At 46.1% G+C, this 14,038-nt stretch overlaps 1 protein-coding gene across 3 annotated transcripts; it reads right to left on the reverse strand.

The window, feature by feature from the left end:
- Window positions 1–1,845: 1,845 nt before the first annotated feature.
- Window positions 1,846–13,005, reverse strand: C1S (complement C1s). 3 transcript variants are annotated; one of them, XM_055395975.2, is made up of 12 exons: window positions 12,821–13,005; window positions 11,789–11,914; window positions 11,342–11,549; window positions 11,017–11,194; window positions 9,348–9,473; window positions 8,730–8,929; window positions 8,384–8,537; window positions 7,550–7,665; window positions 7,067–7,145; window positions 6,198–6,326; window positions 5,309–5,383; window positions 1,846–3,078 (listed from the first exon to the last, which is right to left on the reverse strand). In XM_055395975.2, exons 2-12 carry the CDS (start codon window positions 11,827–11,829, stop codon window positions 2,279–2,281), a joined length of 2,106 nt encoding a protein of 701 aa, XP_055251950.2. In that variant the 5' UTR covers window positions 11,830–11,914; window positions 12,821–13,005; the 3' UTR covers window positions 1,846–2,278. The 3 variants fall into 3 exon arrangements, with proteins under 3 accessions (XP_055251950.2, XP_055251948.2, XP_055251949.2); XM_055395973.2 differs by having other exon boundaries at window positions 11,789–11,917; XM_055395974.2 differs by having other exon boundaries at window positions 11,789–11,943.
- Between the last annotated feature and the right edge of the window lie 1,033 nt (window positions 13,006–14,038).

Below are 14,038 nucleotides of genomic sequence, written 5' to 3' on the forward strand. Positions count from 1 at the left end.
GGAGCCCAAGAAAATAAAGTCTGCCACTGTTTCCATTGTTTCCCCATCTATTTGCCATAAAGTAATGAGATTGAACGGTAACCCACTCCAGTATTCTTGCCTGGAGAATCCCATGGACGGAAAAGCCTGGTAGGCTACAGTCCACGGGATCGCAAAGAGTCGGACACGACTGAGCGACAGAACAGAACAGAACAGAACAGAATGAGACTGGATGCCATGATTTTGGTTTTCTGAATGTTGAGCTTTAAGTCAGCTTTTTCACTCTCCTCTTTCACCTTCATCAAGAGGCTCTTTAGTTCTTAGCTTTCTGCCATAAGGGTGGTGTCATCTGCATATCTGAGGTTATTGGTATTTCTTCTGGCAATCTTGATTCCAGCTTGTGCCTCATCCAGCCCAGCGTTTCTCATGATGCACTCTGCATATAAGTTAAATAAGCAGGGTGACAATATACAGCCTTGACGTTCTCCTTTTCCTATTTGGAGCCAGTCTGTTGTTACATGTCCAGTTCTAACTGCTGGATGTGAGAGTTGGACTATAAAGAAAGCTGAGTGCTGAAGAACTGATGCTTTTGTACTGTGATGTTGGAGAAGACTCTTGAGAGTCCTTTGGACTACAAAGAGATCCAACCAGTCCATCCTAAAGGGAATCAATCCTGAATATTCATTGGAAGGACTGATGCTGAAGCTGAAACTCCAATACTTTGATGACCTGATGTGAATAACTGACTCATTTGAAAAGACTCAGATGCTGGGAAAGATTGAAGGCAGGAGGAAAAGGGGACGACAGAGGATAAGATCGTTGGATGGCATCACCAACTCGATGGACATGAGTTTGAGCAAGCTCCAGGAATTGGTGATGGACAGGGAAGCCTGGCGGGCTGCAGTCCATGGGGTCACAAAGAGTCAGACACGACTGAGCGACTGAACTGAGCTGAAATGATATATGTGTACGTACTCAGTCACTCAGTCGTGTCTGACTTAGTGATCCCATGGACTGCAGCCCGCCAGGCTCCTCTGTCCTTGGGATTCTGCAGGCAAGAATACTGGAGTGGGTTGCTCTGCCCTCCTCCAGGGGATCTTCCTGACCCAGGGATGGAACCCGCATCTTCCGCAGCTCCTGCATTGCAGGCAGATTCCTTATTGCTGAGCCACCAGGGAAGTATATATACAAGTATAAATCAACTGTACTTCAATTAAAAGAAAATACTAGTCTCTATTGTCCAGTCCTTCTTTACCACTGATCATCTTGTGGAAATGAGGAGTTCTTTGCTTGCTTGCTTGTTTTTCTGTTTCCTTGGAAAAGAGTAGAAGGGAGACTGTGGGTCCCTCCTCACCAGAATAAACTGCAACATCTCAGTGCAGCATTCAATCCATGGAAGACATTGTTGCCTGACTGACAAATTAACCAAAACCACCAGGGAAGCAGATGAGAGCATGCGGAATTTATTTTGCTTTTCTTTTTCATTAGGTCATAATTTTGTATTAAACAAATGCTCACAAAAGGAAAACTCACTTTCAGGAGACATACTGAAGCAATTTTTACCTTGAAATTTTAGACTCTAAGATCTTAAACAGCCAGTTCTAACTGCTGTATGTGGACTTCTGACTGAGGTTCAGGTACGTTTCATGAGTTTTGAAAGCAGAACACGGCACCTCACATTGACGTTATGCTAATCCACAATGCTCAGTTACTCTCCATTGGAAGAGAGGACAGAAGCTGATTCCCTGTTTTCATGATATTTAAATGAGCTGTGAGGGCCCTGAGATTCCAGGGCACAACAGTCCGTTAAACTCCCTTTCTATGGTGCTGAGGTCTTGATGTGGAAGGAGACAAGTCAGCCAGCACTGGGTTATACACATGCTTTATTACAAGTAGATAGCAGAAATGATACAGTCAACTTCAAACAGGTAAAGGGGAAACAAAAAAAATCAAGAGAATGCCCCACAGCAAATTTCAGAGTCAGAACTGGAACAGGAGTGGGTCATCCAGAAAGAGGACCCCCATGCATAGAGAAAGAAAGGGGTTCCCTTGCACACTGAAGTCCACAGGATGGACTCAGGGGAGAGGACCCCACATAGTCCGACGATACTGAAAGACCAACACAATCACAGGAGCAGAACCCTACCTCCAACCAGGTATCCCGACAACCAAGTTCTATCAGTAGCTCAACCTTACTCCCATGTCCCCTCTCAGTCGTGGTGAAATAATGGGATTATTGTGAGGAACAGAAAGTCCAGAGGGGTCACAGCCCTCAGAGAGGCTGGTGGGACCTGTATGGTTAGTCTACACTGGGGGCACTATATTCCTGCATCGTCTTCCTTATCCAGTCCACGTAGTTCTTGACTCGAGTGTAGATCCCGTAGGTCCCACACTGGGGGCCCCAGGACACCAAACCAGCAACATAGAATTTGGGGTTGTTTTCCTTAGGGTCCTGTACAGCAAAGGCCCCACCGCTGTCCCCCTCACAGCTATCAACACCCTTGTCATTACCGGCACAGATCATGTTCTCAGTGAAAACAAAAGAACTGATATCTATTCCAGGATTGACCCCCTTCACCTCCCGGCATTTGGATAAGGGAGCAACTGGTAGCTTTGCCCCTCTGAGCCGAATAACATGACTTCTGGCCTTTGTTCGACCCCAGCCTGAGATCAGCCCCAGGACGTTCTCCTGGGGATCATATTCTGAGGAGGTGCCTGGTAGGCAGATAGGGGAGACCTTGGGTCCCATTTTCACTGGGTCTCTCAGCCGCACCAGCGCAATGTCATTGTCAAAATTCTTCCGTACTATCGAAGAATCCAGGACCTCCCATCCTGGATGGATAAACACTCTCTCGGCAGTGAGCATCTGAGCATTTGACAATTGTGAGGTGACCACTGAGGAGGACCCGACGTACATCTCTGGGATATCGTTTCCCTCCACGACATGGGCAGCTGTCAGCACCCAGTATTCATCAATGAGAGCCCCACCAGCCCATGGGTTTGAGAAGAAGACTTGCCAGGGGAAATTTTCAATCTTTGCAGTGGAGCCTCCATATATTCTTTGTGTTGATATAAAAGGCTCGCTGGGGGTGCCACAGACTAGAAAGGAAAAAGAACAAGGTGGGTAGTTGCTGGCCCCCAGCAATCCTCCAGCTACTCAAACACCTGCTGGGCTTCATTGTTCTCAGCACAACACAGCCAACCTTATACAGGAACTCCCCTACACCAACCTTCAAGTTGTAAACTTTCAAAAATGTGAACATGCAATCATACAAGTAAGTTCAGGTGTCTGGGGCACATTGTCCTGTGCGTGCATCCTCTACAAGCGGCTGTGCTTTTGTGAACTTACTGTACAGTGGTGTAAAGTTCATTAGTATAGTATCTCTACTTCAAGCCCAGGATGTCTGGAAGCCAGTGTAAAAACAGCAGTGATGTGGCTGATACTGCTAAGAAGCTCCAGCTGTTGAATGACACTACTGTATTTTTCAAGGTCCCCTACTGTAAGATTAGAAGTGTTTTCTTGGAATTTCTCAGGTGGCCCAGGGGCTAAGGCTCTGTGCACTCAAACTAAGGAGGCTGGGTTCCATCCCTGACTGGAGAACTGGATCCCACATGCTGCAACTAAGACACAGCAAAGCCAAATAAGTAAATAAAGATTTTTTTAAGAAAATGTTTTCTTTATTTTTTGTATTGTTTTGTATCTTGTATGTATTATTTGTGTGAAAGTATTATGAACCCTTTGTGTGAAAAGTATTATAAGCCATTATTATACTATAAGGTGTTATAGTACAGTACAGTTGTGTTAGTTGGGTACCTAAGCTCATGTTGTTGGACTTACAAACATGCTCTTGGAACAGAATTCATTCATATGTAGGGGACTTACTGTATTTGGTCAACCAACTCAGTGCCTGACTTATCTGAACTCACCTAAGGATCAAATATCCCACATCACCAGTGGCAAGAGAGGGCTTGTGGGGGAGATGGGTTAAACAGCACCCGTGTATAAAGTACTGAACCTAAACGAGCCTCACACTATGGACAGCTTAACTCACAGTCCTACAGGAGGCACATGTCACCCCAGCTCAACACACCAGGTCAGGGACCCAACTAGGAGCCCAAGCTGGGAGACTCTATTCTCACACATGTAGTGGGAAGGCAAGCCTTCTATCTGCCTCTGATGCCCAGGTCCAACACTTATCACCTTCTTCACTTAAGTCCTAACTGCAGCCAAGTCCCTCCTAGTAACTGGATGTAGGGCAAAGGGAGGGTTCTCTTTTCCCATCTTTCATCTCATCCTCCAATGACCCAGGTAAGGTTGCTTTGCCATTACCCAATGCAACTAAAACTGAATTGTATTTCAGATCAAGTTGCCTTACCTAAATCCCACACTAGTCAGCCCAAATGGACTCTGAGTTGAGCATAACAGACAGATGTGGGTTCAAAGCCTATCCCATCCCTTCCTGAATGGTGAACTCGCAATGAATTCACTCAACTGTCAAGCAGGACCAATAACACCTCGCCCAGAGGGTTATTGCAAAGACTTGATTGAATGAGATAATAAATTCAATTAGTTAGCTGAGTCCCTAGCTCTCAATTACAATGTTGTTACTACGAGCATCATTATTGAGCATCATTATTATATTCCTGGCTTTGTCTGGGAGTCTTCTTCCACTCAACTCTAATCTCTATAACGATGGTCTGAGTGTTAGTTGCTCAGTCATGTCCAACTCTTTCTGACCCCATGGACTAGTTCACCAGGCTCCTCGGTCCATGGAATTCTTCAGGAAAGAATACTGAAGTGGGTTGCATTTTCCTACTCAAGGGGATCTTCCCAACCCAGGGATTGAACCCAAACTGCAGGTAGATTCTTTACCATCTAAGCCACCAGGAGAAACCATCTAATCTCTATACAACCCCTTATTTCTTTCATTCTTCTGTATCTTGTTGCCAGATAGGCTTTTAAAATAATAACTAGGATATTCAACTAATCTTGTTTCTAAGTGTTGATTGCTCACTCTCAATTTTCAGACCCTGTTTTTAGCAATCTTAGATCCTCTTCCCGCACCAACATTATCAAATCTAACCACCCCAAACTCTGACACCAACTGTCACTGGCTGACTTTTCTCTTTAAGGTCAGTCACCCTGACAGTGCAGTTGATGAATTCCCCAAGGCCCTGGCAGATACATACCCAGATTTGTCTCCACCTCACTGAGCTAGGCTCTGGCTGGCCCAGACCATCAAGTCCCTTCCCAACTCCTTTTAGAAGGTGAGCTCTATGCACACGCACCTGAGGACATGCTATCTACCCAAGTCTGAGCCCTGATTACCTGCAGTGCATTTCGGCAGCTCTGTGCCCAGCACCTCATTCACCCAGCTCCCATTGCCACTGCAGCGATACACCTCTGAAACAGCACGGAGAGAAGGAACACACTCACCACCACATCTTCTCATTTATCTTCTGCCTTCCATTCAGAGCCTCAGCACCTCTGGGGTTTTAGGAGGCAATGGGATCAAACCTACCATAAAATAATCTTGAGAACATCCTCCAAACAATCCCTTTGGCCCCAAACAACCCCCTTGCCCAGGGATGAGAAGGAACATTCTTCAAAGCAGAAGGAAGACGATTAAGGTGGAGGCTGGGAAAGTGCTTCAAGTGGGAAATTAAACTGAAAGCAATGAACTGGGACATATCATAAGCCATCCAGCCCTTCATCCAGCACCACCAACGCCTTTCCATCAAGAAAATCAGTTGTGGGACTTCCCTGGTGGTCCAGCGGCTAAGACTCTGTGCTCCCAATGCAGGGGTCACTGGTTTGAACCCTGATTGGAAACTAAGATCCTGCATGCCACATGGTGTGGGGGAAAAAAAGTCATCATAGAACAGAGACTTGAAGCTGGAAGCATTACTCCTATGGGTTCTACATTACATAGTTGGTCAAAAGCTGGATGACCACATGAAAACGGATATTTTAGGGGGAGTTCCTGAAGCTGAGTTAGGTGACCTCTATGATACTCTACAGCTGATCCTGTACAACCCATGCCCCCAACCCCATCCTGTGTGAAAACTGTATCTTTAGACTAAACAAAGAGGATAAACAAAGCCCAGCCCATCTCCCTCATTCTCCCCAAACTCTCTTCAACCCAGAAAGATTGTACTATTCACCCTCCAACACTCTCATTCTTTCTTTCTCTCTTCTTCAGTCAAAGAAACCTTACCGCTCCCTTCATATTCCATGCTGTAATACGGCCCCTCACAAGAGTAGCGAGTGACGGAACCAAACAGAGTACTCTCTGGATCTTCGGCTCTACCGTGCTGAATGGGTTCAGGAGCGCCACAGTCCACGGCTGCAGGGGGAAGGGAGGAGAGAGATGATCAGGATAGACACTTCTTCCCAGGAAGGGTCCCTGGGCAAGTCCATCTCCCCAGCTGTGTTCCTTACTCCTTCCCTGACTCCCCCATCCATAAGCACATCTGGGGTGAATCCCGCACATCTGGGGTGAATCCCCCACATCAGCCTTTCTGTGGCCATGCTCATCTCCCCAGCCCACTGAGCCCTGCCACTTCAGATGGCCCCTTGAAAGCGGCAAGAAGGAACCTGGTTCCCAGTGATTGGTGAGGCCTCTGTAGAAATGGACCCATAGAATGCTATTAACTCTACTAATCTCATAGACCCTTTGTAAGAAACCCGCTGGTCTGGCTGGCCTGGGGTCAGATCAGGACTAGGATTCTATGACTGACTTCCCTTCGAAACCCAATCCACTATCTCACAAGCCTAAGAAGAAACCATGCATTTGTATCTCAGTGCTTTAATCTTTCCATTTCCTTTGGGAGGGGGGAAACCATTCCCCTCTTTATTCTTAAGGGAGAGAAGGTTTATTCAGGAAGATACACAGTCCATAGACAAACTGTGGGCCATCTCAGAAGGTGAGAGGCACCAAGGTTGTAAGTTTTCTAAGATTGAGTAATTTCATAGGCTAATAAGTAGAATTATTCCAACCATTTTGGGGAATGGGTGGGAATTTCCAAGAATTGGGCCACCGCCCACTTTTTGACAAAAGTAGTCCTGTTTTAAAGAGATGCATACGTTGACACCGCAACTTGGAATTACTCCACTTTCCATTGCTTTGACAAGTAGAGTAGAAAGATGGGGAACCAACACTTCCCTGGAAAATAATAAACCTCAATATTAGTTTATAAAGAGAGATACAGTGAATCAAAACCCAAAAATGGAATTGATCTCTGGCCTTGGATCAATGAGAAGTCTTTACTACAAGAAGCCTGGGGATATCTTAGCAGAATGACCCAAAGCCTCCAGGAGTTGGAGCTAAAAGATAACTTTGTCCCAGCATACCAGTTCCCTTCCCCAGGAAGACTGAAGCCAAAAGGAGAATGTGAAAATGTCCAAGGATCTTCATGGCTGAGAAGACAACTAGAGATCCTGAGAGGTTCCCTTGACGGAGAAGGTGCTAGACTTCACTCAAACGAGAACATTCTATAACTGATCAGATGATTCCAGTATGCTCATCCTGACCTAGGGACTAGAGAGGGACCCCTGACAGTGCTTTACCTGCACAACTTCAAACCCATCCACACAGGTTATCTTCACCACATCTCTGAACACATATTTCGCTCTCTCAGGCTCCCAGAAGGAATTGGCAATGACTTCTTTAGGACAAGAGATTGCTTGAAAAGGATAGGAAAAGAAATTTACCAAATCGTTGGAGAATCATTATTACATATAATCATTCTCACATTTGTTGGGTTTCCCTGGTGGTTCAGTGGTAAAGAATCCACCTGCCAATGCAGAATATGCGTGTTTGATCCCTGGGTAGGGAAGATCCCCTGGAGAAGGAAATTTCAACCCACTCCAGTATTCTTGCCTGGGAAATCCCATGGACAGAGAAGCCTGGCAGGCTGCAATCCGTGGGGTCACAAAAGAGTCAGACACAGCTTACCAACTAAACACCAACATATTTTCTACAGTTGTTGACTCATTCTCAGCCCTGAAACCCAGCATTCCAACACAGAGGTGGTTAAAATAATATGGCAGGGAATTCCCCGGCGATCCTGTGCTTAGGACTCAGCGCTCTCACTGATGAGGGCACAGGTTTGATCCCTAGTGAAGGAACTAAGATCTCGCAAGTCTGACAGTGAAATGAAATGAAATAAAATAGAATAATGGCATTACTAACTAACCACCTCCAGGCCATCTGCATTTGAAAATCCAGTTGAAGGATTCCTACAAGTTGAGGGTTTCTCACAACCACTGACAGGTTTACATGGTGCTGAGGAGTTGCTGTGTTCTCAGGATACCCATACATACAACAATCTACTGTTTTGATTTTACCTTGGGCAAGGACTCTGGTCCCACCAACCAAAAGGCAACTTCTAGGTTACTCACGATCTCCATGGTAACGAAATTTCCATCCCTTTCTCTGTTCTGATCCATCAGTTTGGAAGATGATATTCAGAGCACTGCTCTGGGTTTCAATTTTTAGTGGCCCAGGAAAGCCATTCCCACAGTAAGGACCAAAATGCTGGTCTTCTGTCACAAACTGAAGAGAATCAAAATGGGGAAATCAGAAGAGAGAAAGAACTAAACGAAACAGGTAACACGGAAGGGATAAAAGTAAAATAAAATAAGAAGGAGGGAAAGAAAAAAAGAAGGGACAGAAAGCTAGATAATGTGTCTTCAGGGAGAACTCTCTCTGAATGAGTTGGAAGAAAACTGATCATCCATCACGCACAAGTAAACTGTCAGGACAGTGGCCCTCGGAGTCAGCTGGTTCCACATCAAAGTCTTCTCTCCTCATGGTCACCACCACTCGGAACCCCTCCTCCAACTGGATCTGATAGTCACACCTTGAGCTCTCTGGGTATGGACTGGGGTAATTAGGACTTACAACCTCCCCAGTCATTGTGGTGAATACATTCCCACTGCAATTGACTAAGGAAGAAAAAGAGAAAAGGAGAATCAAATATAGGGTCAAGCCAAGGAGTCCCAGCTCTTTTCTATGATCCTTCTCATGAACTGAAGTCCATGTGCCATAATTACACACCAATGCATAACAGCAGAGATACCTAATAGGTATTGGGTTTCCATCTCATCACTTATGTGGAGCTTTTCATGGTTATGAAGAGGCCCAAGTTAACACCTATCTCTCTTCTCCAATTAATTAACTTGACCCTGTAGGCTTATCTTCCTCCACTCTTGTGGCTCCCCTTCTGTTTATGAGTAACTAAAAATTGATGCCAAGTCAAGGCCAGGGCTAATCAAAATCGAAAAGGGTAGACAGACACCATAGTGAAGCCTCCAGCCAACCCAAATCCCAGGGAACATTCACCTCTCTTGATGCCAAGCTCACCTCCACAGTTCTTCTTATCTTCATGGAGGAAGTATTCTGGAGGGCAGGAGCAGAAGTAACCACCAATGAAGTTATTACAGAAGTGGCTGCAAGGAGCATCTGCAAAGGCTGTGCATTCGTTTATATCTACAAAGAGCAGAGAAAGACGGTGGTCAAGGACAAAGACCTAGAAGGAAGAATGAAGTTAAGCCCAAAACTGCAAGTGTAAGAAAAGTAGGAAGGGTCTGTTGCTTAGAGACATTCAGTGAATCACGTTTCAGGATACTATTACTCTAAACAGTGCTGAGTCATTTCAGTCATGTCCAACTCTTTGTGACCCTATGGACTGTAGACCACCAGGCTCCTCTGTCCATGGGATACTCCAGGCAAGAATACTGGAGTGGGTTACCATGCCCTCCTCCAGTTATTTTATGTTACTCTCCTGAAATATCATTCCAGAATTGTGCTCTGCCATTGTGCATCTATAGTGGGAACTGTCAACACCGAAGACCCTTGACCTTTTTCATAAACAGAGCATTTCCGCTCCAGGGACAGCACTCTGCACGCTTAACATGATATGTCTTCTGCAGGGAGGAACAACTAGTACATGTATTACCTTACATGATGCTGGCACTGCTGTCAAACCTAAACAAGACTTTGGCTTCATGAGATGTTCTAACACCATGATACCCTGAAGCTAGGTGTAGACACATATAGAATGTGAAAGTTTGTTTGCTATATGTTAAATGGGTTTGAATACCACACATTCCTTGTGTGAGCCTTGGCAAGTTATTTAACTTCCTTAATCTTTACTTTTCCTATCTTTAAGTAGAGATAATAACACCTATTTTCAGAATTGAGGTAGGACTTCCCTAGAGGTCCAGTGGTTAAGAATTTGCCTGACAATGCAGGGGACACAGGTTTGATCACTAGTCCAGGAAGATTCCACATGCCTCGGGGCAACTAAGCTCCTGCACTATAACTACTGAATCCACATGCCACAGCTGCTGAAGCCCATGCTCTGCAACAAGAGAAGCCAAAGCCACAGCAAAGAGAAGCCCATGCACTCTGACTAGAGAATAGCACCCAAGAGAGCAAGGAGAGAAAGCCTGTGTGCAACAGTGACAACCAAGTGCAACCATAAGTAAATAAATATAATTTGAGTGAGTGCTAAGTCGCTTCTGTCCAAATCTTTGCAACATTATGAACTGTAGCCCACCAGGCTCCTCTGTACACAGCATTCTCCGGGCAAGAATACTAGAGGGGGTTGCCATTCCCTTCTCCAGGGGGTCTTCTCGAACCAGGGATTGAACCCGTGACTCTGTGTCTCCTGCATTGGCACGTGGGTTCTTTACCACTAGTGCCACTTGTGAAGCTCTTCAAATTATATAATTTAGGTAAAGATTTAATTAATATAAGTAAAGTTCGTAACACAATACCCAGCTCATCGTGGTTCTCAATAAATTACTGGGGTGTTTTAATCTATTTTTTTCATTACCGTCATCACCACCAAGATACACGTTTGATTACACGTTTGATTTTCACAAAGGCAATTCATGGAGTGATCCAAGCCAAGTCAACACTTCATAAGAGTTACAAATGGAATCCTCACTCCCTGCATTGCTCAATATTTGCCCTGCTTCTAGTCTCATGGCTGGATCAATGAGGCACACAGAGAGGTGAGCCTTACCCTCGGCAACATAGTAGGCAGCAAACCCGGTGAAACGCTCCTCGTTGGAAAAGTCTGACCGGAAGATCACCTGGAGTTTATTGTATGGGATGTGGAATTCTTTCACCACTGGGGAGTTGGAATTCTTGCTGGTCCTCCGTCCACAGAGTTTCCCTTCTTCATGGCCTCCTGACATTATCTAAGAGAAGAGTCAAAAGGACCTAGGAAAGGGTAATATTTTGGTATGGAGGGCAGAGAGATAGACCACTTCCCACCTTAGGACTGTGTGACCCAGCTCAGTGTGTGCTCACCCCAGCCCCGTCCTTCCATGCCCATCACAATGTACCTGCACTGAGTCATAGGAGCAGTTCTCGGACAACTCCATGTCCAGGTGGGTGAAGTAAAGGTGGATCCCATACCCTTCAGGGACTTCTATGTCCCAAGACTTCTCGACCTCATTGGGGTATGCCTGAGGGTAGTTGGGAGATAGAACCTCTCCATACATAGTAGGCTCGGCATAAACCCAGGCCACAAGGGAAAACAAGACAATGCACCTAAAAAAATAATAATAAAGGCAATTGGAGAGGTGGGTGACCCATGTACGAGTGGACTAGCGCAGGGAGAAGGGAGGGGAGAGGTGAAGGGCACCCGTATGTGGAAGAGAATCTTGGGCTGGAATGAAGCAGAAAGGCCTAGAGCAAAGCCAAACCCAGGCTTAGGATCTGCGCTATTTTCTTGAGAGGATGAAGGGAATGCATTCCATGTGCATCTCTCTAGATCTGTGAGCACTCACCACATCTCTGGCAATTTGTTCGTCCCTGGTGAGCAGCTCATCGCTTGGTCCTGGCTCTCTGCACCTCTGACTTTGGAGCTAAAGGGGTGGCAGGCCTGGCAGTATTTGTCTAACAAACAGAGGCACCTGCTTTGGTGATAAGGGGTCAGTGTCACCTTGGTAAGAATAACACAGAGGTTCATCAGAGCTGTATCATTAAGCAACAATGCATGACACCCATCCTCTCACACTGGCTCTTGTTCTAGACGGAAACTAAACCTTATCCTTCTACCAAGGCTTCTCAGGACCTTCTCCCAGTTTTGCTCCAAAATGACGAGACTTTCTCCCAGTTCCCTCCTTCCTCTGTTCTCCTTCTTCACCCCCAACCTCCCCCCTGCCCCCGCTCTGTCAGCCTCTCTTTTCCTCTCACAGAACAGTATCCCCGCTTCCACTTCAGGTTTCAGGAGTTTGTCCCCATCATGACCATCCACCAGGACAGGTCTCCTTCCTCTTTTGACAAGGAGCCCCCTTTTCACTTCAAACCAACTCTCTTGCCTGTGTATTAGTGCATGTATTTCTCCCAGTGCTCCCAAAGACCACTGATGGAGGCATGGATTTGTTTCCCTAGAGGAAGGCAGTGACCTCGGGGGAAGTGGTCTCAGACGGAGGAGTTGCGTGGGGGGAGAAGGAAAAGGCAGCTGAATGAACATAAAAGGAAGTGAAAGCTATTTCTTCAATTTCCTGCCTTAATTTGCCAGATCTTTTTTTCCTTTTCTTTTTTACCTTTACTAAAAAGATAAGACATTGCCTCGTAGTTCCTAGAAAAGTGTTGCCAAATATGCTCCTAACCCTGACCACTGTTTTGGGGGGGGGGGGGGCAGTGACATGGGGGTGAATGGGTCAACCTAAAAGAAATAGGTGGTCTATAATCTCCCTCCTTTGGATTCTGCACTTCTCAGCCCTCCATCTCTGCCCGAAACTTCCCTATGCAGAGTTTTCTGCCTTCCTTTTTCCCTCCATCAAAGCTCTGCTCTTCAAGTTTAAGGATTTTACCTTCAGAAGCTGATGGGAACAAGTCCCGTCCCTCTTGCCAGTGGGCAGGCCGGGCGACCCTGCCCGCTCCCAGGAAGAGCGGCTCAGAGCTGGGCGCTCCCTCTGCAGGAACCTCCACCGGCCTCCCTGGATCTGGTTCTCTGGTTCTGTCCCTGTGATCCTCCACCCCAGGGTGCATGTCTGAAATTCCCTGATCCAAACAAAGAGGGGGCTGGGAGACCATGGCTTAGGGAAAGTGGAGCTCAGCTTTGATCTTGGAGCTCCCTCTGCTTTTGAAACAAGAACTGCATCCTTTTTCCAGCCTGACACTCCTCTGTCCCAGGCTGCAGGCGCGGAAAGAGGGATTGGGGAATTTCACTGATTGCCTAACACTCTTTTTTAGCCAAAGGGTGTGTTACAGAGTTTTCGGGGAAGTCAGGTGATTTGTGGGAAAAGGAGGGGATTAATACTATAAGGAAAAGCAAAACACAGGAAGTCCATCCCTCCAGCTGCCTATGAAACACAAAAGAGAGCGGAGTTATCAGAAATGCCACTTAAGGACTTGCCTGGTGGTTCAGTGGCTAAGACTCCGGCTACCAATGCAGGAGGCCCAAGGTTCAGTCCCTGGTAAGGGAACTATATCCTACATGCCACAACTAAGAGTTTGCATGCCATGGCTAAAAAACCCTGCATGCCCAACTAAGACCAGGTGCACCAAATAAATAATAAATAAATAACTTTTAAAGAAAGAAAAGTACACAGAGTGTATCAATATTTACAAACAAGAAAGAAACGCAGGTCATCTCTGCCTCTAAGGCAAATATAATGGTTAGATACTGACTTACACTTAAACCCAAGCTGATGTGTTATTGTTGTTCAGCGACTAAGTCAAGTCTGATTGCGACCCCATGGACTGCAGCAGGCCAGGCTGCCCTGTCCTCCACCATCTCTCAGAGTTTGTTCAAACTCATGTCCATTGAGTCAATGATGCCATCCAATGATCTCATCCTCTGTCGCCACGTGAGGTGATGCTTTTTCCTCTTCTCAAAACCCCTCTGTGTCTCCATATATCTAAATTATATCCAGCCATCAGGGATTTCCCTCATGGTCCAGAGGTTAAGAATCCAGCTGCCAAAACAGGGGACACGGGTAGGATTCCTGGTCCAGGACAATTCCAACGGTGGGACAAGGCAACTAAGCCCACGCATCACAACTACTGAGCCCTCGCTCTAGAGTCCT

The sequence above is a fragment of the Moschus berezovskii genome, chromosome 6, assembly GCF_049115385.1.
Source record: "Moschus berezovskii isolate FMDL1 chromosome 6, NW_MosBer_1.0, whole genome shotgun sequence".
Classification (NCBI taxonomy): Eukaryota; Metazoa; Chordata; class Mammalia; order Artiodactyla; family Moschidae; genus Moschus; species Moschus berezovskii.